General features: G+C 49.6%; 9 protein-coding genes across 9 annotated transcripts; 3 read left to right on the top strand and 6 right to left on the bottom strand.

Annotated features, from left to right (window-relative positions):
• Window positions 1-508: 508 nt before the first annotated feature.
• Window positions 509-3065, bottom strand: KY384_000577 (uncharacterized protein; the record flags this gene model as incomplete). The annotated part of the gene is made up of 4 exons (XM_044809113.1): window positions 509-712; window positions 777-1071; window positions 1132-1237; window positions 1331-3065. 4 exons carry the CDS (start codon window positions 3063-3065, stop codon window positions 509-511), a joined length of 2340 nt encoding a protein of 779 aa, XP_044665100.1.
• Window positions 3066-4530: 1465 nt separating this feature from the next.
• KY384_000578 (uncharacterized protein) lies at window positions 4531-5712 on the bottom strand (the record flags this gene model as incomplete). The annotated part of the gene is made up of 4 exons (XM_044809114.1): window positions 4531-5213; window positions 5264-5360; window positions 5410-5454; window positions 5503-5712. The coding sequence occupies 4 exons, from the start codon at window positions 5710-5712 to the stop codon at window positions 4531-4533; spliced, it is 1035 nt and encodes a 344-aa protein (XP_044665101.1).
• A 1333-nt stretch (window positions 5713-7045) lies between these two features.
• On the top strand, window positions 7046-8947 carry KY384_000579 (uncharacterized protein; the record flags this gene model as incomplete). Its single annotated transcript, XM_044809115.1, has 3 exons — window positions 7046-7303; window positions 7541-8019; window positions 8122-8947. The coding sequence occupies 3 exons, from the start codon at window positions 7046-7048 to the stop codon at window positions 8945-8947; spliced, it is 1563 nt and encodes a 520-aa protein (XP_044665102.1).
• A 718-nt stretch (window positions 8948-9665) lies between these two features.
• On the bottom strand, window positions 9666-11033 carry KY384_000580 (uncharacterized protein; the record flags this gene model as incomplete). The annotated part of the gene is made up of 1 exon (XM_044809116.1): window positions 9666-11033. The coding sequence occupies one exon, from the start codon at window positions 11031-11033 to the stop codon at window positions 9666-9668; it is 1368 nt and encodes a 455-aa protein (XP_044665103.1).
• Window positions 11034-11507: 474 nt separating this feature from the next.
• On the top strand, window positions 11508-14131 carry KY384_000581 (uncharacterized protein; the record flags this gene model as incomplete). Its single annotated transcript, XM_044809117.1, has 5 exons — window positions 11508-11882; window positions 11935-12162; window positions 12223-12874; window positions 12937-13064; window positions 13130-14131. 5 exons carry the CDS (start codon window positions 11508-11510, stop codon window positions 14129-14131), a joined length of 2385 nt encoding a protein of 794 aa, XP_044665104.1.
• Window positions 14132-14714: 583 nt separating this feature from the next.
• Window positions 14715-19580, bottom strand: KY384_000582 (uncharacterized protein; the record flags this gene model as incomplete). Its single annotated transcript, XM_044809118.1, has 9 exons — window positions 14715-14734; window positions 14806-14966; window positions 15013-15438; window positions 15491-15560; window positions 15612-16020; window positions 16979-18122; window positions 18176-18692; window positions 18745-19259; window positions 19531-19580. The coding sequence occupies 9 exons, from the start codon at window positions 19578-19580 to the stop codon at window positions 14715-14717; spliced, it is 3312 nt and encodes a 1103-aa protein (XP_044665105.1).
• A 678-nt stretch (window positions 19581-20258) lies between these two features.
• Window positions 20259-20825, bottom strand: KY384_000583 (uncharacterized protein; the record flags this gene model as incomplete). The annotated part of the gene is made up of 3 exons (XM_044809119.1): window positions 20259-20576; window positions 20637-20753; window positions 20802-20825. 3 exons carry the CDS (start codon window positions 20823-20825, stop codon window positions 20259-20261), a joined length of 459 nt encoding a protein of 152 aa, XP_044665106.1.
• Window positions 20826-21207: 382 nt separating this feature from the next.
• SEC11 (Signal peptidase complex catalytic subunit) lies at window positions 21208-21790 on the bottom strand (the record flags this gene model as incomplete). Its single annotated transcript, XM_044809120.1, has 2 exons — window positions 21208-21436; window positions 21495-21790. 2 exons carry the CDS (start codon window positions 21788-21790, stop codon window positions 21208-21210), a joined length of 525 nt encoding a protein of 174 aa, XP_044665107.1.
• A 1417-nt stretch (window positions 21791-23207) lies between these two features.
• KY384_000585 (uncharacterized protein) lies at window positions 23208-24971 on the top strand (the record flags this gene model as incomplete). The annotated part of the gene is made up of 3 exons (XM_044809121.1): window positions 23208-23524; window positions 23573-24070; window positions 24125-24971. 3 exons carry the CDS (start codon window positions 23208-23210, stop codon window positions 24969-24971), a joined length of 1662 nt encoding a protein of 553 aa, XP_044665108.1.
• Window positions 24972-25450: the final 479 nt, after the last annotated feature.

Consider the following 25450-nt stretch of genomic DNA (forward strand, 5'->3'; position numbering starts at 1 on the left):
AGGAGGATGCTTATGCATTGTACGTTTCGCGCTGAGTTACTCGGCGGACGTTCGTCAGGCTGGAACAGGAGGTTGAAGTAGATAACGAAGACTAGGTGAACACACGCCCGAATGAAAGAACAATACACTCCCCACACTCGCGGAAGTCGTTGTCTTATCCAACTTAGATAGACCAGTGATCTTGTCGCTCGTGGCTGTACGCTCTCAGCAGAAGTCGTTCATTTCATCATATATCTAAGTGGATAAGTACAGAGCGTGCTTGATCATTAGGCTGTGTTGTCCGTCTGAACACGGCTCGTCAGAGCAAACTTGTAATAGGGAGAGATCCATCGCTCGCTAACATCATGCCTCCGCGTTCAGTCCATGAAGGCGTTGGACTTGTTCCCATATCTTGTTCCTGGTTATGTATCGACCGTTACTGTTGTATGTGCCTCGACCTTGTCTCGTTATGCGTCTGTCTAAGTCGTTGTTGCCTTGAACTTTCCACCACCCCCCGAGACGCGTTTCCCTAGTATCTCCTCCTTTGACCATTGTCGTAGACAATCTCCCTCTCCACAATACGTTCCTCATCCCAGTCCTGACGTGGAGCTCCTAATGCTCGCCTCGGTGGCCCATCTCGTAAAAACTCGCGCTCAGCCTGCATGTCTCTGATGCGGTTGCGCCGATCGTGTTTGATGTCATCGGTGAGCTCCACAAGGGCTAGTACGTCCTCCTATACCGAAGGATGATCAGCAAATCTACTTCTTCGTGCTGGCAGAAGGCAAACCTTGACTTACATATTTCAAAAATTTCATGACATAGTAGAATTCAGGCGTTTCCTCATATTCGTACTTCATCTCCTCAATTGCTTTTTTGCTGACAAGGTCTTTGGTGACTTCTGTCCACATTTTATCTCGAGGATCAGTCTGTTTTACATATCGCCGTTGGTCCCGTTGGTCGACAAGAGCAAGCTCTCGTCCCTCTGCTTCGTTGCCGCCATGGCCTCGATGGACTCCTTGAAGCTGACGACGCTCGCCACGCTCGCGTTCGAAGACGATGTCGTCGTCGTAGACACGACCATGAGATTTGCTTCTACAGTACCCGGCGTTAGTGGGCTCATATGCTGATTCAGTACCTCAAGAGTATGCATACCTATGACGTATCTCGATGCGCTCCTCGCGCACTGGCGAGGGGGAGCGTGGACGAGGTGGACTGCGCGGGCGGGGTGCTGGGGGTGGTTCGGGTGCTCGCTCAAAGCCTAGGAGTGGGCATTAACAAGTCTTCATGCAAGTGGATATAGTGCGGAATGCTTGTGCCGCATCCAGCACGCGAGTGAAGAGGTATGCCTTACCGTGATCGATGTGCCGGTGGTGTGTGATGATTTCTTGGTGGATAGGGGGCGCCCGAACAGGCTCAGGTGGAGGAAGGGGAGCTGGCGGTGGAGGTGTCGGAGCGCGTTCAGGAGAAGGTGACGGCTCGTTACGCCTGATGATGATCTGGTCGCTGTGCTTACCGTGGCCGTCGTCTCTATGTCGAACAATGATATCGTCTTCGTCCCGCTCTCTCGACCTCTCTCGACGTCGTGGTGGTTCTCGTTCTCTTTCGTGCCGACTAATTATCGTTTCATCGTCTCTGTAGTCATTTCTCCTGACTGAAGGGCCACGGGACGGTCCACGGGTTTGACCTTCGCTGCGGCGAATGATGAGTTCATCGTCTCTACTTTCGTTCCTGGTGTCGTTACGTGTTGCCGGCCTAGATCTATCCCGCTGCACAGTCAAAGTCTCTCTGTCAAAGCTCCGTTGAGGCCTCAGCCGGTCGCGGTCCCTTTCTCGGAATATTATGTCCTCCTCGTCGAAGTGGTCTCTCGCACGAGGCGAGTCTCTAGGACCCTCACCTCTCCGGATGATGATCTCTTCATCCCTCTCTTCCTTGTACTTTGGTTTTGCCCTCTCTCGTTCCCTGTCTCTGATGATGATCTCTTCGTCTCTTTCTTCCCGATACCTAGGCTTTTCCCTCTCTCTGTCTCTGATGATAATCTCTTCGTCCCTTTCCTCCCTGTATCGAGGTTTCTCCCTCTCTCGTTCCTTCTCTCGGATAATGATCTCTTCATCACGCTCCTCTCTATATCTCGGTTTCTCTCTTTCCCGATCTCGAATGATAATCTCCTCATCTCTATCATCCCTGTACCTTGGCCGCTCTCTTTCCCTGTCTCTGATGATGATCTCTTCATCTCTTTCTTCGTTGTACCTGGGTCTCTCCCTTTCACGGTCTCGAATGATGATCTCTTCGTCTCTCTCCTCTCTGTAGGCTGGCCGCTCCCGCGATCGATCCCGAATGATGATTTGTTCATCGATCTCATCCCGATATCTTGGTCTCTCCCGCTCTCTGGACTTGTCTCTTATGATGATCTCTTCATCTCGCTCCTCCCTATATCTTGGGCGCCTTTCTTCGTCCCTTATGATTATCTCTTCCCTGACAGTCTCGGGTGGGCTAGGCTCTCTTCGAGGTCGGAACTCATAGTCCTCCCGCTCATATCGTATGTCTTGGCCTCTTGGCTCCCGTCGAGGAGGAACGAAGACCTCGTCATAGTCCCGCTCCCGCTCCCTCTCCCTCTCACGGTAGTAGAAATCTTCTCGCTCCTTTCTGATTTGTTGAGGTCTGACATCGGCCTCGGGGTAGTACACCACCTCCTCATAATCCCGAGGACCCTCCTTCTCGCGGTCCTTCTTAGAGATGATGACTTCCTCTTCCTTGACTTCCCTTCTTTTAGGCCTTTCCCGAGACCTTTCTCTTATCACTAGGTCTTCTTTCACTTCCAATTCACCCCTCCTCCCAACGCTGCTCAAGGGTGCTCTGTCCCGTGATCTTGACCGTTCTCTTATGATCAGCTGCCCAGCGTTACTGCTTCTTCCATGGTCGTCACGCAAGAAATCAGGCTCGGCGGCATGTGTGCGGCGGCGTTCACGAATGTCTATTTCATCATCGTAGACTGCAGCTGGAGGGCGGCGAGACGGTTCCCTCCTCGAAGGATAGCGTTCGCGTTCGTCTGCATAGACATCTCCTCCTGCGTGAGAGCGACGTGACATGTTTAGTCCTTTGTATCCGTCAGGGCATCAGATTGGCATTTCAGGATTCGTGTTGGCTAAAAACAAGCTATGAGACTCAAATATTGTCTAAGAGCAGCACCTAGTGAAGGACTGAATGTATAATTGATAGTGAGAGACGACATTCATGCGGCAAGGACTCGAGAATTGACGTGCGTGACTTCACTTTTGCAGACGACTGGTGGGGGTCACCTGCGGCCACTGAGGACGGAGGGTTACAATTAGGCTGAGGCCCAGACCTTCACTTGCATTAATGCCCAACTGAATTTTTGAACGATATTACGCAATTGCCGTCTACGATATCACTCGGGCAAGGCAATGAAAAGAAAGGCGTGCATGTGAAATATAAGGGCTGTCTAGAGGACGGTTTGAAAGATTGTTTGGACGGCCGCGCCACGAGCAATACACACGACATTATCTACACGCCTTCGACGGAGTATTTCATTTTCACACGTGTCCTAGGGATTACCTCCAATAGATACCAGAGGCTGAAGACTTCCGGGATGAAGTGAGTGATTTGACCACGGGTGCAATCTCCAGGGCACGCAGCTCCTCAGCTAAAAGTGAAACACTCACGATAGCCTAGGCAATGGCTGGAGGTGCTGAGTCCTGTTCGTCAAAAGTTGGATGGACAAGCTTTGGTAAGACACCAGAAGGACCTGGCAAAGGAAAGGTATGTACGAACAGGTCTAGGAGAATCCCTCAACAAATCTCCAAAGGTCACTGGCATCTCGCGGGACCGTCTGGCATGGTACTCATTCTAGGGAGGCCACAGTTTTGTCCAGGTCATCAAATCTTCCCAACGGCAGCAAGGGTCGAGATTAGAAAATTTGCTAGGAAGTCTCCACAACAAACTTATAAATTACCTTCCCATCTTCCTTCGTAGATTTCGTGTCTCATGCAATAGCTCCAAAATCCAAAATGTAGTCAGCCACCCTCAGCTCAGATGCTGTACGCCTACCACATGATTTATACAAACAGCCCATTTGTGACTTGTAATTGAAACGCTCAACACCGCCCCGCTCTGGATATCACGAGATATCCGAGTACGAAAACATGCCATAGAGCCTGAGTAAAGTCACAGCCTGTGCAAGATCACGCGCCTATAATCCCTATGTTGCTAGTAGGATGGATCCAGAATAAATTAAAGGGTCCTCCAAGGTCATGAGCCCCTTATAAGGAGTTGCAGATGAGCCTGGAAGTCCGACGGAGGAGCATGCTACGCGAACGAGAGATAGAGACCTTTCCACATGGAGCCAGGGTTGGTAGATGGTTATTCTATATGGCGATAGAGAGGGTCCTGGCACCAATTGAAACGGCAGATACAGATATGCCTCGAAAGGTAAAGTCATAAGCCACTGAAGCAGACATGCCGGAGCCTTGGGACCAGAAAATGGGATCAGGATGATTGGACTGTTTCCAAAGATGCATGCATGACCGATGGGATCTATCGCCCTGGGCGACGGTGGTAATCATCATCACGTCCATCTCGGCGGCGTTTATCATCTCTGGGCGGCACGACCTCGTACCTTGGCTTAGGATAATAAGGATCATCATCATCGGTAGGCGCTCGGCGTGGGGGCTGGTAGGCGCCGCCTGCCTGTCCACGTGCTTGATGTTGGTACGGATTGGGGTCTATCTCCATGTGTGAAGGATATGCATCAAACATAGGCTCATCCACAGGCGCCATGGTTGCCGCGGGGTACATCTGAGCATGTCCTCGGCCCATCTCATGAATGGGCGGTATGTACCGTGGGTTCCTTGGATCCCTGGGGTCTACAACGTATTCTCCACCAGGTGGGTTGCCATAGGGCTGCTGGTATGGGTCTCTCTGTGGGGCTCTAGTATCTGCATACGGTCCCGTTGAATCGTACTGTGGAAATGCCCGGGGATTTGGGGGTCCTGAAGGTGGGTAAGTAGGATTAGGCATCGGTGGTCCAGGTTGGTAGCCAGGCCTATGTGAATATCCTTGTCCGGGTTGCGGTGTATAGGAAGAATCAATGAACGGTCCTGGTGGGCTTGACACCTGATAGTTGTCGGGGGGATAGGGGGCTCTGTCAGAATGCTCTCTCGATTGCTCCTGTTGATGGCGGTGACGCCGGTCCGTTTCAGACTGCTCGAAAGGAAGCTCTATTGGGATCTATCAGACGGCTTCCAAAATGCAAACATGCTTTCCTCACCTCCGACAGGCTTTTTGTGCTTCTTTTGTGTATGCTCATACTGTCGTTTCTCGTCTAAATACTCCCGAGATATGTCGATGAGATCCTCGAGTTGGTTCTAGTGACTGTTCAGCTCAGCAGAGGAAACGGTGTAATAAAAGACCCACCTCTGTAAAAGGTCGCACTGCTGTTATAAGAAAGCCTGGGACACCCTGGTACCGTCAACATCAAAATCAAGACATGGAGTAGAGCAGGCGAACTTTGTATGTTGAGGGTTTTGACCTTGCTTCATTACCAAGCATGAAGCATATTTGTCGCTGAAGCACGTCCCGATGAATGCCTTCACCTTTGATGAAGTAATCCTGTAATCCTGTCCTGTTGGGCTTTTCTCTGCTTGGAGGCAGGTCATCCGGAGAATCTCGCGGCCTCGCCTCCCGGTGGGACTTTTCGAAGCCTTTGTGATGCTTCATATCCGCGGCTAAGACGTCGGGTTCCTAAGGGTGCGAAATAAGAGGCCAAAAGTCCGTGTCAAGACGAGCACATGTGTAGAAGGTCACAGATGTCCCCGCAGTCAGATGGTGTATACTTAGGTAGAAAACACGCAGTTTGTCCGAGGTTTTCTCCCAGTGGATTGGGAATGCAGCTTCAATTCGTCAAACCCTACTATTGGACTGGGACCCAATGGAATAGCGAAATCCCGAGCGAACAGAGATGCGGTAGATGACGAGTCCCTAGGATACCAGAGGAGAGACACCTTTTGTTCAGCACCGCGCAAAAGGGAGGCAGGTTGGCAAACGCTGAAGATCCGCGATGGGCGAGTGGGGTGGAGCCTTTTAATAAGTGGTACTAGGCAGGCGGGCTTTTAGCACTGCTGCACAGGCGAAGCTAAACGATTCGATGCCGCTTTCAAGGATCACGAATGAATGAAGATCAATGAGGCTGACGGAAATGATGGCCAGCGCAACATTTGACAGATAGGGAGGGAAATGATAGACACGATTTATAACGCACACAAACCAGGCGTCAATCAGCAGCGTGTCTTCTGGCCGATTTGCCACAGCCTTCGGTCTGCAGGAAATTTTAGATTCCTGCTAGAGCTTGCTGCCCAAACCGAGGAGAATGCGGTACATCTTAGGGCAGCAAGCACTCGACGGAGGACCAATCAATCCCATCCACAGCCCAGTCAGTGAGCAAGCATCAGCGAGGTGGCATCCTCCCTGCAGCATAAGCCGCTGAGATACTACGATGTGACATCTTCTTCTTAGGCACCGCGACGATGCAAAACTGCTTGTGCCGGCTTGAGTCTCCACCGTTGGTCTGTGACCGCTGCTCTGCTATCTGCAAGACTGCAAGCCTGGTCACTCCACGCAGCGGCTGTTTTGATGCCAAGCGCTGAGACAACAGTTGCCCTTTGCAGACCGAAGGAATGCCTTCGTCTGGTAGGGTAAGAGCGTGCCTGGCGTGTGCCTTCATCTGCCACCTGCTCTAGCGTCGCTGTCCATCTCATCTTGCAATCCAGTCGAACGCAGATTTGATGTCCACACGAGCTCCATTGGCTTGTCCCCACGCAAAGCTTGCATGCCCTAGGTATAATGCGTTTTCTATGTTGACAAGATTCTTGGTCCATTGGATGGTCGAATGAAGCTGAGCAGACCATTGAGACCGCGTTACTGGTTACTGCACGATAGGCGGTAGCATGCCAGCAGATCTAGCCACACGAATCCGCATGATCTGGATTGGCCAAATGGTCTTGTCTCAGGCCAAAAGGGGTTGCCTCGATGGGTCGATGCCATTTCTACTCGTATGCAGAACAGGCTGTCAGGGGGCCTTGCGGGGTGGAGGGGTGAGGGGGGGTTTACCGTTAGAGTGTCACCCCACTATGCGCTAAGAATAGACGTCCCACAATCCGAAAATGACTCAACATCGAAAGAATTTAAGAACAATGGCATGGCTGCAGATGTCCCGATTCAAGAAAATGCTTATGTCATGGGAGAACTTTACAGTAACGGGTTACAGCCGCCAAAGGCCGGTCATGAGCACCCAAAGAGGGTGGTACTGAAGGTAGGCCACAGCATTTCCACCCAAGGTGTCTCTCGCTAAGAATCAGTTTGGAGGAACAGTCTGCGGTCGTTTACCGCTTGAAGTGGCCGACATTTGTTTGTATAGTCGAACATGCTTTGAAGCCCTATAGTTTCATCCCTAATCCACTCTAGGTCTACTCTGTCCGAGGGTCCGATTGCTGTCGTTTGTTCTGCCAGGAGTGGAAAAACCAAAGTCGAAGGGACAACCAATCTGTAGGTCCTTGGAACTCATGAACCGGACCCTAGTGCTGAGACCGTTCCGTCAAGCCTATTAAAAGCAGCAAGAGAAGCCTCGAAGCCCGGCTCGAACGAATATATTCACATTGTATCGGACATTCTACGTCAACATGTAGATGGCACATCAATTCTTTCACCAAAGGCTGCCGCAAAGGTTGTTCGAGACTTTACGCAAGAATGTGACAATCTCATAGACTTCTTAAAGGAGCTCTGGGGAAGAGGAGGGCTTGATGCTGAATCAGAAGACCGGGTGCTTTGCGTTGGAGAAAGACTGTCTGCACAGTTTATGACTGCTTTACTGGAAGAGAAGGGGACTCCTGCTTCTTACGTTGATCTTTCAGAGATAGCACCTATCGACAAACGCCGAGAGTCACAGACATTGTCGCAAGAAGTCTTCCGAGATCTGTCCACCTTTGTTAGCAAAAGGATTCAAGCTTGTGGTGATAGTGTACCGGTAGGGTTTGTCATATAGACCATGCATCGACTACGCTCATATCGACGATAGGTGATAACGGGCTTTTTTGGAGGTATTCCGGGTGGCCTGCTGACAAATTGCGGTAGAGGTTATTCTGATCTTTTGGCTGCCATTGTGGCTGTGGGCGTCGATGCCAAAGAGTTACAGGTCTGGAAAGAAATAGCAGGGGTCCACACTGCGGACCCAAGCAAAGTCCCAACAGCGACTTTGCTTTCATCCATACACCCTTCGGAAGCAAACGAGCTGACTTTCTATGGCTCAGAAGTCATACATCACTTCACCATCGAGCAATGCATACCTAATATACCTATTCGAATAAAGAATGTTAGGCAACCACAACGACCTGGGACTCTAATTCACACAGACGAAATGGGAACCGTAAACTTTCCGGACGAAAGAAGACCAAAACGGCCAACTGCAGTGACTGTCAAAGAGAACATCACAATCGTTAATGTGCATTCCTACAGAAAAGTAGGATCTCCAGAATTTCTCCAAGAAATTTGCTCGACACTTGCCAGGTGGCAATTGTCCGTCGACCTTTTTGAGTCTGTTACCTGGCTCATATTACAGTCCTGTTTTGCTGAATTGATCACTAGATTGAATGAGACTCATGTCTCGTTAGCCGTTCACTCCAAGTCGTCCTTAATCACAATGGTAGGCCAAAAAGACCGCGAGGACGATTTGTCTCAGCACCACAATCTCGACTCCGCCATCGAAGAACTGAAGGCCTATGGGTCTGTCGAGGTCTTGCACAAAATGGCCATTCTCTCGTTAATTGGAAGGGGACTCAAAAGGTCTTTCGGCATGGCTGGCAAGATGTTCTCCGCTTTAGGAAATAACAACATCAACATCGAAATGATATCGCAAGGTGCAAGCGAAGTGAGTGCTCTGCCTAGGATCATCATCAAATGAGCTCATCAGCTTAGATAAATATTTCTTGTGTGATTACTGAGCGAGATGCCCTTCGGTAAGTAGAAACCTGTGCGGATGCCACTCCATTGATTATGGGTTTGAAACAAAATAGCGATGACGGGGGCTGCACTGACTGCTCAATCTATATAGGGCGCTCAACATAGTACACACTGAACTGTTCACCTTTCTTGAATAGCTTTCATAATTCGGCTGTACAGAATTCTGCTGCAATATGCGAGGTTCCACCGGAAATATCGGGTGGTCATTTGATTACATTTCGACGCAAAGACGAAGAAATACCCTCAAAAGCCTTTGAATAGAATTATTTTCTCATCTTGGCTCAGCGTCGTCGGCGGTTGGAACACCAAAAGTCATGAAAAGCATGAATTATGACCGTGAAAACTTAATGTCTTGATATATGATAGTGACAAGCTCGAATAGATATAATCTCGCGAACGAATCACGTTCTTGAGATGTAGGGCGCAGCTTTTTATGGATTGCCCACTATTTTCTTCTTTTTTTGGTTGACCAGAGGTCAACACGACGCTCTGCTACACAAGGACAATCAATTACGATTGACATGCGAAAGCAAAATATTCCACCTGTTACGCACATGTTCAAAAGATGCGCGAGGCAATTTAAGTCCGATCCGGACGAATTTACTCACACAAATGACAGTAACCTGCCTCGAAGAGCGCTAACAATTCCGGAGGAGCCTCTAGAGAGACCCAGCAAAGAACAGCCCCGTCCACAAAAGGATCAGGAAGACGACTATCACAGAGAAGATCCACAGTGCTTCCTGAGTAGTAGTCAAGAGTGCAAAAACTCCGATCAAGATCTCCTTACGTCGAGCAATTCTTCTCCGCTGCTTCCAAGCTGGATCAATCTCAAAAGGCGGATTGTACCTCACGTCCTCCTGCTGTTCATTGGGTTTCGCTATCACGACTGCTGGTATTTCGAGCGCGCAGGCTACTGGCCGATGGTCGCTTGAGCTCAGTAACGGCAAAGCTGTATAACCACTGACAACCACTTTGCCCTCATTCAACCAGGGCGGCGAGTCAAGATAGAGAACCCTATCACACCAACTTGGCCACCGGTGATCAGACCAATACCATTTGCCTTCGTCCACCCTGTCCATATCTTCCGACTTCACTTCCGCACTTGCTATCTTCTGTCGAGCCGTATCACTGTATTTGTAGGTCGGTGGGAAGTCTATGGGTGCCTCCTTAAGTCCATGGCATGTTCTGCCCGCTTTCATCTCCGCTGCTAGCTGGTCTGAAGACAGGAGGTGCCAGTAGTGCCGCGGATATGATTCGTCCTCGCTCGGTTGTGGAAATGAAAATGTATCGGTGAGACTTGGGCTGGACGATGCAGTGCGGTAGTTTAGGTCGCCTGCGAAAACGAGGTGACTGCTAGGCTCATACATACCGATTTGTGCAGACTCAGACCTTGGTTCGGAGCTAACGTTCTGCGATATCAAGGGTGCAGTCTCCGAATCCATATGGTCATTATCGGTGTTCTGCTCTTCCGCAGGCGCTTTCGACCGACCAACGGGCTCAAAGACCAGGCGTCTGACTATGTTCTTCCAGTCTTCGTTGCGACGCTCTACATCCCACTCCATTGCCGCTAAATGAGCTGCGACAAATTTCATTGTAGTCTTAGTATGATTGCCCACATTGTAGCTTATTCGTACCCCCGCTGCTCCCTTATTTCCCATCTCCCAGAGCCCAACGCCCACTTCGGCCGTTTCTAGGCTTTCAATATTCATAATCTGGTCCTTCAGTACAAAGACCAAGATACCTGTCATCCCGACATTTTGGCTTGCCACCTTGACATAAGACGAGTTTTGAAGAGAAGAAGCAGCAATATCAACTGCTTGTTCGAATTTCTTAAGGTACGGCTCAAGAAGCGAGCCCCCAATGAATGAGTGTGCAATAGGTGCAATTTCTTGAAGGCAAAGGACGAGAAATTGAGGAGGTCTGGACGAGTCTGAGAGGGCGTAAAAGATGTAGGACGCAAATTTATTCGCACTGATCTGTGTGCGGCCGCAATTGAAAGAGACGACGTAGATCGAATGGCCCTCCATGTTGCGAGATGAATCCGTGAAGATGTCTTCCTAGCTCGTAGTCCCTATATGCTGGTAGATTTCAAGCCCAAGAGTTTTTAATTGCTCAACAACACGGATCGCAAGGCGAGAGCCTGACGCGGGCGCAGTGTTCAATTGCATTCAGGGTAGACGCTAGGGACATTCACAATGCTGTACGAGATGAGAATCGTTTAGCGCTTCTAAGGTATATTCGAAGCAAAGGCAGCCTGATTATTAGGAAGGCGTCTCTCAACATGGCTACCTAAACTCTTCACTTCATGACCATAGCGTCTGCGAGATGTGAAGTTGGGAATATAGAGAATTCCACCCATTTGAGTTGGCCGTCCAACGGCTTTTGTTTACGGCGTCTTTCCGCTTTCAAGCGTCATCACCTCGACTCACCTCTAATGCAGTCTTGTACTAAGAGAAGCAGGCCTAAAATACATGCTTCGGATATCAAAACAGATTGAAGTCATGGATCAAGGTCCAAAGCCATCATCTACTTCTCTTTTCCAAGTCTATCTCCGATTGCGCCCTCCGCCATCGCCTCTCGTGCAACTCACACCCCAGTCGATCTATCCAAACCTCCCACCGCTAGAACGCTACCTTACTGTCGAGCCTCCTAGCCCCGAATCAGAAGACGGGTTGCCAACTCACATCACGCTGAATCCACCCAATGAGACGAGAAAGCGCGCAATTGAAAGATTTGCTTTCACTAAAGTTTATGAGGAACAAGCGGAGCAGATAGACATTTTCAAGGGCACTGGCGTTATACCTCTAGTAGAAGCCGTACTGAACGGAGGAAGAGATGGACTAGTTGCAACATTAGGAGTTACAGGCTCAGGCAAAGTATGTCAATGGAAATCAGGTCCGAGACATTTCAAGGTTGATGTGTTTTTAGAGTCATACGATCTTGGGATCAAAGACGCAGAGAGGGCTCACTCAGCTGTCCTTAGACCTTCTCTACCGCTCACTTGGCCAAAGAATCGTTCAACCTTGCGAGAGCCCGTCCCTCATAGGATCCCTTACATCGTCAGACCCCTCGGAGGCCCAGATCTACTCTGCCCATGCCTTCCTCGATAGTGTTTACGGCGATGGGTTGTCCTCGCGAGCCCAGACTCCTATGACGGTAGGCGAATCTTTTCGTTCCTGTCCCCTGGTCCCCCGTTCCAACGGCCCGAGAGGCCAGTGGGTTATCATGGGCCTCGAGAAGAGGTCCCTGACCCCTTCTATCCCTAAGACTATTAGAGTTGTCAAAACATCTGATTCTCCATCTCCTATCACAACGCACTGCTGTTGTATTAATCGAGCCCTCGATTTGAAGAATTATCAACGCACGGGTGAAGGAACCCAAGCCATTGAACAGTTTAGTAACGTATTACAGGACCACCTACAGACCCCATGCGCTCCAAGAAGGAGATTACTTCAGGCCTTCCCACAGTCTCCTGATATCAGGAACATCAATTTGCATGTCGAGTCCCAATGTGAATTTGTCATTGTAGTATCGATGTATGAAGTGTACAATGACAGGATATACGATCTGCTCTCCTTGCCAAGCAACCAAAAAGACATTCGGCGACGAGCTCTTCTATTCAAACCCACAGAGACATCTGCAGGACGCAAGGTCGTCGCTGGTCTTCGGAAGATTGTTTGTGGCAGCTATGAGGAGGCGTTAAGGGTTCTTGAAACAGGTCTGGTAGAAAGAAGAGTAGCAGGCACTGGGAGCAATAGTGTGAGCTCACGAAGCCATGGCTTCTTCTGCGTTGAAGTGAAGAGGCGACCGAGAGGTGGCATGGCCAACTCATGGCAAACCACCCAATTGACGGTCGTAGATTTAGCGGGTGAGCTTTGTCGGCTTTGGTTCATTTCTTTCAAGTCTTTTGCTGATAGGTCTGGAAACAAGGATCTGAGCGAGCACGAAATGCGAAGACAGCAGGTGCCACTTTGGCAGAAGCTGGGAAAATAAATGAAAGTTTAATGTACCTGGGCCAGTGTCTCCAGATGCAAAGCGACAATCACGACAACGCAAAGGTAAGCGCTTATCCAAAAGACAATTTTTCGTGGGCCGCAGAGACAAATGACTAACCAAAGTGCAGCCCTCGTTGGTGCCTTTCCGTCAGTGCAAGTTGACCGAACTCCTCTTCTCGAATTCTTTTCCATCAGCCACCACTTACTCTCACCATAATTACCATCAAGCTCAACCGAGGAATCCACAGAAAGCGGTCATGATCGTCACCGCAGATCCTTTGGGTGACTTCAATGCAACATCACAGATGCTCCGTTACTCTGCTCTCGCCCGCGAAATTACCGTACCGCGCATCCCCTCAGTTTCCTCGACTATTCTAGCCGGAATGCCAGGCAGCCGCGCAGTCAGCGGCCGTACGTCTCCCAACGCGTCTACTAATGGTACCAGTACAGTGGATGAGACCGTTGTGGAAATGGCATTTTCCGAGCTCGCACGCCTAAACGAAGAAGTTGAAATCCTATCACATCGATTTTCAGAAGAGCAAACTCGACGAATGGAAGCCGAAGCTGGCTGGCGACATGCAGAGCAGCGAGCCGAAGAAGTTGAGATGGAAGTCCGTGAAGAGCTGTCAGCGGAGATGGAACGGAAAGTCAGTGAGGAAAGCGCGAGATGGAAAGATAACCTTGCGGAGGAAGGCGGCAGAAGCGAGGAGCACTTTGATCGCAAACTCGAGATCCTCGCCAAAGGCGTCAAGATCCATGAGGATGAGGATGCTCAAAATGACTACGCGACGGGGCTGGAGAGGGAGAATGAGGCCTTGAGAGGTAGACTTGAACAGGTCGAGAGACAGTTGAGAGGAGCTGAAAGCCCAAGTAAACGGAATTCGAGGAAGAAGGAGCAGCCGAATTTCGATTCGAGGAGGGATGTGCTGCAAGAGGCGAGCTTCAAATTGAACGGGTTGAGTTTGACGGGGCCGCCCACAGGATTGATGTCGAGCGAGGGAGAGGAGAATGAAAGGAAGCTGCCGAAGACGCCGGCTGCGAATACGCCGGGGCAGAAGGTGAGGAAGTTGACAACCAGGAAGTGGGATCTGATGGATGAAAGTCAATTGGAGGCGTATGAAGGCTTTTAAGCGGTGGGTGTTTGAGATACCTGGACCTTCTAGCCATCTGAATATCAGTTCAACATTGTGCATATTACAATCTGTAGGCACTGACAATCTGGGTCAGTGCCATTGTGCATCCTTTTTTTTTTTTTTTTTGTGAGATGAATCAGAGAGACGAACAAGAAAGAAATCTGACCGGCATGTCTATTTTGTTCATCAATTTGGTGCCAATTTTCCCAGAACCTTGCTACATCAGGATTTGGCATTGTACTTTCAGATGTGAGGCTACGGAAATTCCTTGGTGCCTCTGACATCTATACCCGCATGATGATACCGGGGCCTCATATATCACCGCTGCTCTCTTTACCAAACGCCAATTTTTCATCCCTGGACCAAAACTCGTGCCCCAAACGGTCTTCCTTGTCGCCTTTCATATCACAATACGCCAATCACTCCTTCGAAATGCTTTCTTCGCAGAAACTTGGTACTGTTCAGGACTAGATTTAAGTAATTGCAAGTCTGACAAACCGCTAAGATCGATAAAGACAAAAGATAATTGCTTGCTGAAGGGTGTACTCATCATACTGGGTACCGTTGTCGATAAATCTTCTTATGTCACGGTATAGCCGCCTACATGAGCAGTTTTGTCAGTGTACCCGCTTTCGGAAAGTTTTCGGACCTGATTGGAAGAAAATACTTACCGTCTACGCGAAGTTCGGCACCCGTCACGTATCCAGACGCTTCACTCAGTAGGTAGACCACGGCGCCCATCAGATCTTCTGGCTTGCCCATCTTGCCGACGGGGATAAGCGAAGTCCAATGCTTGTAAAGCTCGGGATTATCAGTGAGGATTTTTTCCGTGCTGACAAATTAGCGACATTCGCACAGGATAACTTGAACAGACGTACAGCGCAGTCAGCATATAACCGGGGCTAATGGTGTTGACACGAATTCCTGCATGCGCCCATTCCACGGCGAGACTGCTCCCCAAATGTCTGACAGCTGCCTTTGCTGCGTTGTAGGGTGCTTGCGGCTGCGGAACGTTGACAATGGCCCCAGACATGGACCCGATAAGGATCATGCTGCCGTTGACTTGGCGCTCCATGAGATGTTTCGCAACGGCGCAAGCCCAGTAGTATGTCCCATTGAAATCAACATCCATCAGTTTCTTGAGGCGATCTGGTGGATAGGCAATGGCATCGAAATTCTCGGTGAAGCCAGCAGATGTGACGAGGTGGTCCAATTTTCCGTGCTCCTTGATAATTTCGCCGAGGGTCGCGTTGACAGATTCGGGATCGGCAACGTCGCAGTAATGTGAAGTGACCACAGGTTCTCTACAGGGCATCAGTCAGCCTGGATATGGGCTCTGGCGACTTTGGTACATACTCTTCGACTCCGGGGTTTTCTTGCAGAAAATGAGTGACCATATTGTCGGCCTGTCGCTGACCCTCCTCCTCTGCAAAAGACCATCAGCAGCTTCTCATTCAATGGTACATTCTTGACTTACTACTCAAATCCACTAAGGCGACGTTGGCACCACTCAAAAGACATGCTTGCGACATGACCAGACCTAAACCTCGGGCGCCACCGGTGATCGCAACGGTCTTGCCATCCAAACTGAAGCTGGGCAGCGTTCTCTTGAAATGCATCCCACCCCGTCCTTGGTAATGCTTCTCCTGTGGATAGTCGGCAGGCTCCGGATGTTCTATCTGGACGGTGTTATCTGTTCGCGAGAAGGCGCCATGATGGTCGTTATGCTTGTCAAGGGCTTGTTCTGCAACTCGCGGTTTTTTCTCTTCCTTCGACAGCCTGGCCGAACACGAGATTGAGCGGTGGGCACCCGGGGGTGCGGAGCTCCAGGAGATCGAGCGACGTTGGCGCGAGAGCTCGAAATGGTGCCGAACCGGCGTAGAAGCCTAGCAGTAGACATGTCGGATATGCTGTTTGCAAAATCTAGAGTCAATGGAAGAAATTTCCGGTCAATGTTTTGTTCCAAGATAGACGGTTGGGGGGGGTTGTCAAAATAACTTTCCGCGGGGCTACCGTAAAATCGACGTAACTTACGTAAGTCTTAGACGTCTTATTCTAGCTCGGCCAGTGACGTAGAATGGGGTGAGGAAAGCTGCTGTGGGCGTCAAGACCATTGGCAAGGAATGCAGCAGCAATTCTGTGAGCTCAATTGCGACGTGGAAGGAAGGCTTTAAGTACACCCCAGATCATTGGAATCGTGAGACTGAGAGATGGGAAACCCACGAGAACAAGAGGCACAAGAGAATAGAGATTAGGCAAAAGGGGAAATAGGAAATGGGAATTGTGCATGGGCTTTTAGGTTGGTTTCGCCGAAGGCTGTCGTAAGTGCTTCCGTTCTTTGTCCCATGGTACGTCTGGCAGTGCCGAATAGTGCGTGAAAGTCAGCTTAGTGCGGTAGTCTTGCTTGCCTTGGTCAAGCTTGGCCGGTGGAGGAGATCATGGGAACCGTTGACCAGAGATCGACTGGCCACCCGGGGAATTTGCATACATTTGAGAGGCCCAGGGAACCCATCTTTCGCTGGCCATCTGGTTGTTACATACACGTGACTCCTAAATCAGCGGCCTTGATGCCACATCCGATAATGATATGCTCCACATCTAAAGTGACTTACTCCAACCATCATGCGTCATTCATGTTTAAAAGAAGCCACCTGGCACTCGCTCACTCTTTCGCTCTTCCGAGCTTGGGCTGCTCACACTCGGGCTGCTAGGTTTGCCTTCAGAACTGACCCGGCTCGTCCACGAGTCATATTGATGCGGACTCTTCGGTTTCAGCAGCCTCCCAGAGCTTTCCGAGCTGGATGAGAAAACCTCTGAATGTGGAAAGTGTCCTGGTGACGCTACTTTTCGTCTCTCCCGATTTCTGCTGTCACTGCTAGGTGATGAGATCGATTGGTGGGGAGAGGTTTGTGACGTTTGCGAAGCAATGTGCTCGCGGGGTCGACTACCAAACCGCTCATTCCACCTATCCACGCCGCTCTGCTTAGAGATTGGACTACTGTCACCTGAAGGAGAAGGAACAGATAGGTGAGACTCCCCTCCTACACTGGTGGAGCTTTGCAACCGGCGTGTGAGGTCGTCACCGCGCCTCGCGCGCTCCCGTCTGTAGCTTGAGCTCGAATCATCCTGAGGCGTGAGAGCTCGAGGCGGTTGTTGAGGCTCGGGGTTGTGCTCAATATTCCAACCGTCCTGGCCACTTCCACGCTCCCTCAAGCTGGCTGGGCCTTCACTTGGAGATGGAGATGAGATGCCGCTGCTTTGGTCTCGGTGTCTGGAGACGCTGGAGCGGGAACTTCTGCCCCAGGTAAAGCGGTTGCTTCTCCTGGTGCTACCAGGGCTGTTCGGGGAGGGCCGACTATCACCAGATGAGGAATGTATCTTACTGGGTGGTGATGGTCTGGAGCTTTCATCGACTTGCGTAGAAGATAGTTCATATAATCCGTGTGAACCAGCCCACATCTCCACTGGGCCAATGCGAGGCCCCGCGTTCATTTCATGTCGCTCTTTGGTTCCACCAATCTCTGCACCTCCCTTATCGCCTTCCATTTCAGCCCGTGCTTTTTCTGCATTATAGAACCCACCATTGGTACCTTCCATTTCGTGACTGTCGCTGGTAAGACCCCGCTTTCCTGGTGCAAAAAGCTCACCCAAGGGAGGCTTAGTGGAACCTTCCATCTCAGCTTTTTGGGCCAGTGGATCTGCAGCCGCCTCTTCCTGCACCTTCTTTACCTCTGCTTGTTCTCTGCTTCTGCGCCTTCTGCGAAGGATGCAGAATAATGAGAGACCTCCAGCAAGAGCTAGAATTACAACCGCAGCGACGACGATGCCCGCAATCGCGCCGGTTGACAGGCCAGATGATTGAGTCTTCGTCATACCCGGAGCTGTGGTGTTTGCGGACTCAATACCTACAAGCTGCGAAGGGGTGTTGGCTTGAAAAAGACATTCGGAAATTGTGAAATTAGAGCGCTCAAAGTCGACAATTAAATACCTAGCCTCGAGTTCAGCACGACAATCAACAACAACTGGAGGAGGGGTATTTACGCTTCTTGCAAAAACGTACGTCCGAGTGTGAATTGAGTTTCATTATTTGCCCGTCGTAAGGGAAAATATTGTTGAGTTTTATTGACAATCGGAGGGCCGACAGAGAGATCAAAAGCCGCGTAAGGCAGTGTGATATTGACGGTTGCACCGCCGCTGATCGCATTACCCAAAACAAAAGATACGCTGGCGTTCTGCTGCTGGAGCTGGTCATGGAGAGTGTCGTTTACTAAGTACCTGTTGACAGTAGAATTGTATTGAAGGCCAAAAGCCTTCTCAAAAGCTGTGCAGGTGTCGTTGGGGAGCCATATATGAGGAACGGAGGCATCAACGAAGGTGAGAATGCCTTGAGAGAGCAGCGGCTTATTTGTGTTCTTCGAATCACTGAAAGTGATTGACTGAAGGCCTACAACGAGATCGCGCGAAATATCGGTTGCGAATTGAAAGGAGACGTCGTTAGGGATAAACTTCGACTGATCATAGCCACCGAGTGTCAAGCTTCCGAATACCTTCTTTAGCCCTTTACAACGTCAGCTCTCTCAAGGTGGAATATGGAGGTATCTTCAACTGACTATATTGATTTCCAGCTGTATAACCATACGTGAGGCTTGATACATGGCTTTGATTCTTTAAGGATGACAGGAAACTCGGATGAGGGTCATTAAATCCCGTGAAATTTGTAGGCCTCGAAGTGACGCCAAGGCTTCCGAGATAGAAGTCTTTCGTCGCAAGAGCAGCGACTACTTGGTTACTCAAGGTAGGCCCATCTGATCCAGGCAAGCCTATTCCCAAGGATTCCAAGCCATAATCACCGTTGTCGTAACCAGTGGTGTAATCTGGGAGATTGATCTCTGCGCCTAGTCCGTAGATGCCCTGATCCTGCCATGTGCTTGACTGATTTACGTTGATTAAGCCACCTCTTGACTGCGGGCACTGATCCGAGTCTGAATCAAAGCAGCCTCCTTGCGTTTTATTATCGCTAATCACCCAGGCTTCCCCTACGACACTCGACACGAGTACTCGGGTGGCCTGAGGGGGCGTGCCGACGTGGATAGAAAAGCTCGACCAGGGTCCATCGTTACCGTCCCTGGAGGACAATTAGTTGAGGACAAATCGACTGGTTGTGTGAGGATTAAACACCATGCTTGGCTAGGTGGGACAACGACTGGATCTATGACCTTCTTGTTTTTGACCATCCTCCTGTCCTCATACTCGGCAAAAACGAACGTTGGGTAAGGAATGTAGGGCTGTCATCACCTGCGCAGAAGTAGTTGAGGCTCTAAAGTCGTAGAGGAGTGAAATTCGATTTTCTCGACAGGGGGGTGAGGCACGAAGGATCATGTTGCGCACTTGCTTACGCCTCTTTGCGGTTCAGCAAAGCCTCTCTGAATAGCCAATGAGATTGCATGCTGTCTGCGCGTATCTAGCTTTGCAAATTCGAAGAGCCGACTCGCCCCCAACTCCCTTTAGTTCGTCCGAGTAGGCGCCAGAGTCAGATCTGTTTCAGCTGGTTATATGCGTAGGGCGTCCCTTCGAAACAGAAATACAGCGGGACAAGGGCTGAGCCGTTCGTTACGTGAGACGGAATCACCACCTTCGACCTCATACTCTCACCTCATGGCTTGAGCAATCGCTAGGAAGGACGACAGCCTGGTAATACGAGTCATTGATGACAATTTGGACCGACTTTCATGGGACCCATTCCTTTTGGCAAAGCGAGTATGATCTCGAGTTCTGGTTTTTCGGCAAGCATAGTATTTACATGAGTTATCGTGGCTTCTCAACTATTGGAAAATCCCTTCACTCAAAGCGTATTCCGTCGCACACAGCACCATGGCTCAAGAATGTGCTTGTCTAAGTCGTCTATTTTCAGACGGCATTTGTTGTTTTCTTTGCTTTCTCCGTATGACAAACCTCTTGTGAAACTTACTCAATAGCTAGACAGCTGTCGGGGCCTATCCATGCCGTCGCACATTTACCAACAGACTGTGTTTTTGCACGGACTATCGCCATTTGCAATATTTGGCTGCAGTTGGCCTTCCTCGAGTGTCAACAGCATGTTCTCCCACCAATCGAGATCCACATTCTATTTCTTAGCGTACTGTTTCACCCAAGCCTTCGTCGTCTTCAGGAAGTCCTTCTTATTCTCTTTGTACTCTCGCGCAATACCCTGCTCCACGGCGTCATCTGGCTGCGGCTCTATCAATAACCCCCTAGCGAATTCTAGGACACTGTCGATCTTGCTGCTTGGTTTCCACTCGTCAGGGCGGAGCAGACCGAGGCACATGGATCCTTTGTCGTCATTTGTAACGTTTGGGTGATAGATTTTTGTCTTGAATGAAAGCGTCGGAGGCTTGAAGGGATATTCCTTGGGTAGCGAAAGAACCAGAGTGAACACACCTCCCTTGCACACTTGTTAGATGCCATCTCAATCCATCTTAAATCTTTTCGGGCTTGGATATACCTCGTAAGCGGAGCCTTTTGGGCCTTGCATTTCGATGTGCCAAAGGTGCATATCTGCCTCGTCTGGCACAATAATCTTGATACCTTCAAGAGGCTTTTTCTGCAAGTCGCCATATTCCTGTTATTCATTTAGCGGTAGTCTTGAAGGTGCTGACAGACGTCGGACCTTAGCAATTCGTTTCTGAGACATGATGATGGCTGATTTCGAAGGCGATTGATGTTCCAGACAAATCTCAGATAGGTTGTATGCACCTCAACTATGGCTGAAGCAATTCTAGAGGGGCAGAATATAGATCCATAGGAATTCGACAGGTTGGGTACAACGTTTCATGACAAGGTGGGATGAAATGACGCGGGAGGGCTATCGATAAATTACTTTCAGGCACCGGCTTGCACTATGAGGTAGTACACCTCAAAAAAGCACAACGAGCGTAGTTCGGAAGCCTGGTTCGTACTTAAAGACCGTAGGATCTCTGCAGCCAAATTGGCCGTGGATGAACCTTCGATCAAACTTATTCTACAAAGCAAGCATGATACGTAGCAAGCAATAAAAGTGCTGATGCAATTCGGTTTCATTCTCTCTGCAGAACAACCATGAGACCCATTATGCCTAGCAAGACTGACTTCAGCCAGGGATGCTCTGAGAGTAATATTGTTACATAGCCAACGAATGGCACATAGCCCACCACACTTCCAATTATGTCTGTTGATCTCGTCAGATAGTCTTGGCCTTTCGCGTAGAGCTCCGTATCGTCAGCCATGTTATTGTCTCCCTTAGTGAGAAGCTGCAATGGCTGGTCACTGTAGATCTGTGTAAGCTCTGGTGATCTTCGACTTTGTTTTCAGGACGCTGACTCACCCTCCGCCGTATCGCCTTACGACTCTGTGTACTATTGGGATGTCCTTGTCTTTGACATTGTACACCACAATCTCCCCAATTTTTGTCTCCATGCCCCGGTTCCATAGAAATAGCAAGTCTCCTCTCTGGAACGCAGGCTCCATGCTACCTGACAACACGACTACAATTGGTGACGGGGAATTGGTAGCAACCGACAATCCTTTCCATAGCATGAACGCCGTTGATAGTACCAGCGCAAAGTTCATAGCCTGACCAAGGAGCTGACGAGGTGATAGACTGGACAAAGAAGAGAACATGTTGGACGAGGTTATGCGCTTGGGTTTTGCGAAGCTCTGTTGAAGAATCAGGTACTGTCAAGCTTTAGCTCCTGGCTACGAGCTCAATACCGCATGCTGAAAATTTGTTCTTGAGGCATTGCAAGGGCATTCAGCTCCGATGTGTAGATGTGAACGATGGTCAACAGTGGTCCTAGCGAAGAGCAAAGCGCAGCGTAGGCTTCCGACACGTCGCCTAGACACAGTGCCAAGCCTCCCTAAAATGTACCTCCGCCTGCGGGTGGAATTTTCGTCAGGAATCCTCCGACCAATTTCGTACTGATAAAACATCATACACCCAAGATAAAGCATTCGTGTTCCTGTGTACAGATCAATATTGAAGAGCTAGGCTAGCTGCGACGTCGCCTCCATGTGTGACCACGTTATGGTTGACGTGTCATACTAATTACATGCTCACAACAACGCTGCCCTCGTGAACGCACGACGGCTAGGTCTCTCGATTGCATGCTCATTCAGCGCGTAGGACTAGAGATCTGTTACCAAAGTCTACGATGCTACTTCCAAAGCACGGCACAAGCGGCGGCTACCCTCACTGAGGCCGGTAGAATCAAAAACTCCAAGCTGACGACAACATAGGCTTGTGGAGGACTTGAACGACCTGGCCGCCGCGATCTCTTCAATCTCTGTTGCTCTCTTTGCTTTTCAAGCCGCGGTATTACTGCAATTGCTTACTTTGACTGGGTCGCAAACTTTTATGAATAACGATATCATCTGACGTCTCATTCAAATTGCAAGCGTGATTTCTCACCTCAACCTCTGAAATCCAGTCAAAGACTATCAAGTTGTAAATCTTTGTTCCTCGTCTATTTTTGTCAACTCGCTCGACAGACAGAGTGTCAACCCAAATTACCCTGAATTACATGTCGCGGTGCCGCAATAGCAATCAGCGGCCTTCAGTCCCTTCAGCGCAAGTAATTTATTGCGACAGTGATGAGCTTTGTGTCGTGCTTTCCAGTCTGCAGCCTTTGGATTCTCTGCCTTTGCAGCTAACATCTTGATCACTCATTGACATTCTTCACTTTTGGTGAAACCTAGAACACGTGTATTCGCGTTATTTGCTAGTACGATATGAGTTCAAGCTGCATCAGTTCAGGCTATTGCATTCACAGCAAAACGACAACTTCACAAGTGTAGCCCGGATTGTGAGGGCCACACCACCATTTCCAAACCCCGTTTCTCAAGCTGACAAAAAAGGTTTATCTTTTCAATTACCAACCACTTTCACAGATGCCAGCTAAGGTTTCTTGCAGAAAGTTAATGAATGGCAGCTCTCCGATCTTTGTCACCGACCTACACTGGGAATATCACGCGTCCACGAGAGCTACTTTCTGGCTTTCCTAAGGGTTTTCGCGCATCTGACACCAAATTAGGCAGCTCGATGGCTACAGGCGTGTCTCAGGCAGAGAAGAATCTAGAAGGGCTCATTGCAGAGGACGATGATTCCATGCCCGATGTTGATTATTTTATGCAAGACCAGAAGGCGGTCAGAGCAGGAGAGCTTTGGGTTCACGACACGGGTGATTGTCAGTGGCCAGTCATTATATGCGACGAATCAGTTGTGTTTCAGAACTACAAGCATTGGCATCTGCAGACATCTAAACCAATAGAGAGTACCTGGAAAGCACCTTCCTTACTAGGCGAGGCGTATGTCAGCAAGGGAAAATACGCGTGCCTACAGATCGCGAGTCTCAAAGGGTAAGTGTCTCAGCTTTGAATTCATTTGATATTCTCTGATTCAATTAGAGTATGGGTTGCTAGGCGTCACTTAGATGTATTTTCGACACGGGTGGTACGTGATATGCAAAAGAAATCAATCAATAAGCTACAGGCCAGAGCCTGGAAGGAGGCCCTGGAGTGTTTCGAAGGCAATGGAGGGCTCCCTGGCATGCTTCACTGGAAGGAAAAGCTTGCCAAGCATATGTCAAGTAAGATTTCCGTGAAGCGATCATTGACGAAAAACATCGAATCTAGCGAACCTAGAAGGGCTGGAGTGGACGACGAAGAGGACAATGTTTTCCTCACACGTAACGAAGGGCCTAGAGTGAAACGAGAGCTTGACGCTGACTGCAAGTTGACAGAGAAAGACGCTTCACTGGGCAGCAGATACTCATGCAAAAAGCTTAAGACATTGTTTGATAAGGGGACATCAATTTTGAGTGAAGCGTCGTGTGAGCGAGAGCGAAGCAATTTTGCCTCACTCGATATGTCGGATAAGGATGGGAAACGACTGATGAACAGCAGGTGAGGAATTGAATCGTTCCTAAAAATTCAACTGGCTAATGAATTCATACTCAGGGAAGATAAAGTTTCAATCTATGTAGGAGAGGATCGCACCAAGATCCAGATCACACGCTCGAACCTTGAATGCAGTCCATTCCTGCATCGACTGATGCTCAGAGATCCCGAAGAGGGCTGGTATGTTATGTCACCCTTTTTATCAAAACTGGAGCCCGAAGAATTCCTTCCTGTTGCGGCCTACCTTGAGACCCATGAGTACCATCCGAAACTTCTCGGATACCTTACCGACTACGCTCGCTTGGAGCTTGAATTCACTTCTGAGGAGCGTGGCGATGAGATACTTCGATGCGGTAAAATATACAGCATAGCCAGGATGATGGAAATGGAAGGGCTCCAAAGCTTGACGTATGGCAAGATAAAGGCGCTGACGATGTCTGGAGATCCATTCCCTCCTGTTGCAGTCCTCCGCTTGGCTCAGAAAACATTTCAGTCAGCGACACCGGATCTGAGGCAATACCTCATCGACTTTTTTGCAAGCCACTACTGGGATTTGGTTCGTCACCATACAGAAGAAATGGTGCAGGTCATGCAAAACAGCGATCTGGCCAACCCTGTTTTCGGACTTTTGGCAGGGGTTCGTACGGACGAGGGAAGTCAAGAACACATCATGACAAGAGTCTCAAGTCAGCAGGAGCAGCGACACTCGATCAAGGAAGAGGAAGAGGTCGGTGGTGTCCACGATGAGAAGGCTAATGGAACGAGAATGTGTAGCAGGGAGGGACAGGCGACCGTTGAGGATGAGATAATGAAGAAAGCGCTTGAGGAATCCAGGAAGGAAGAGTACCAAGGCGAGGTGGACGAAGAACTACAAGCCGCATTGGAGTTGTCTAGAGAAGACCGCTAGGCAAGTTGCTTGGAGGAGCGCATACTCCAGATGGAGGCGCACTGCGAGACAAATGAAGCAGCAGTGATACCATGACGCAGGATTATCATATGCGTGCATTAAAATCGTGGTATTTGAGGAGGTCATAATCAAGTAGCAGCCTGGTCAATATAATTTATCAGTTGCCTCAGGCAACGACGGCCATTCTCATCGCCGCTAATATGTGACTCTTACGTGCAGAAGAAGTAACTCAAATGATTGGCCAACGCTAGCGCCGAAACGCCGCTATAGAAGCGTTGCTATTGATAACTGCATCTTCCTTCCTTCACGCTCAGAGCCGGTCGATCACAGCACCACGTTGGTCTGCTCTTGCAGATTCCTCGTGCGTAGAGTCGTCTCAGGATCTCGTCGATCTTCGTGCCGAAGTACCATTTCGGTGGTGCATCGCTCGAGGGGAGAGTTCTGAGCTCGACTTCCGAAGGTCTCACATGCCAATTGCA

The sequence above is a fragment of the Bacidia gigantensis genome (assembly GCF_019456465.1).
Source record: "Bacidia gigantensis strain McMullin 20006 chromosome Unknown contig_74, whole genome shotgun sequence".
Classification (NCBI taxonomy): domain Eukaryota; kingdom Fungi; phylum Ascomycota; class Lecanoromycetes; order Lecanorales; family Ramalinaceae; genus Bacidia; species Bacidia gigantensis.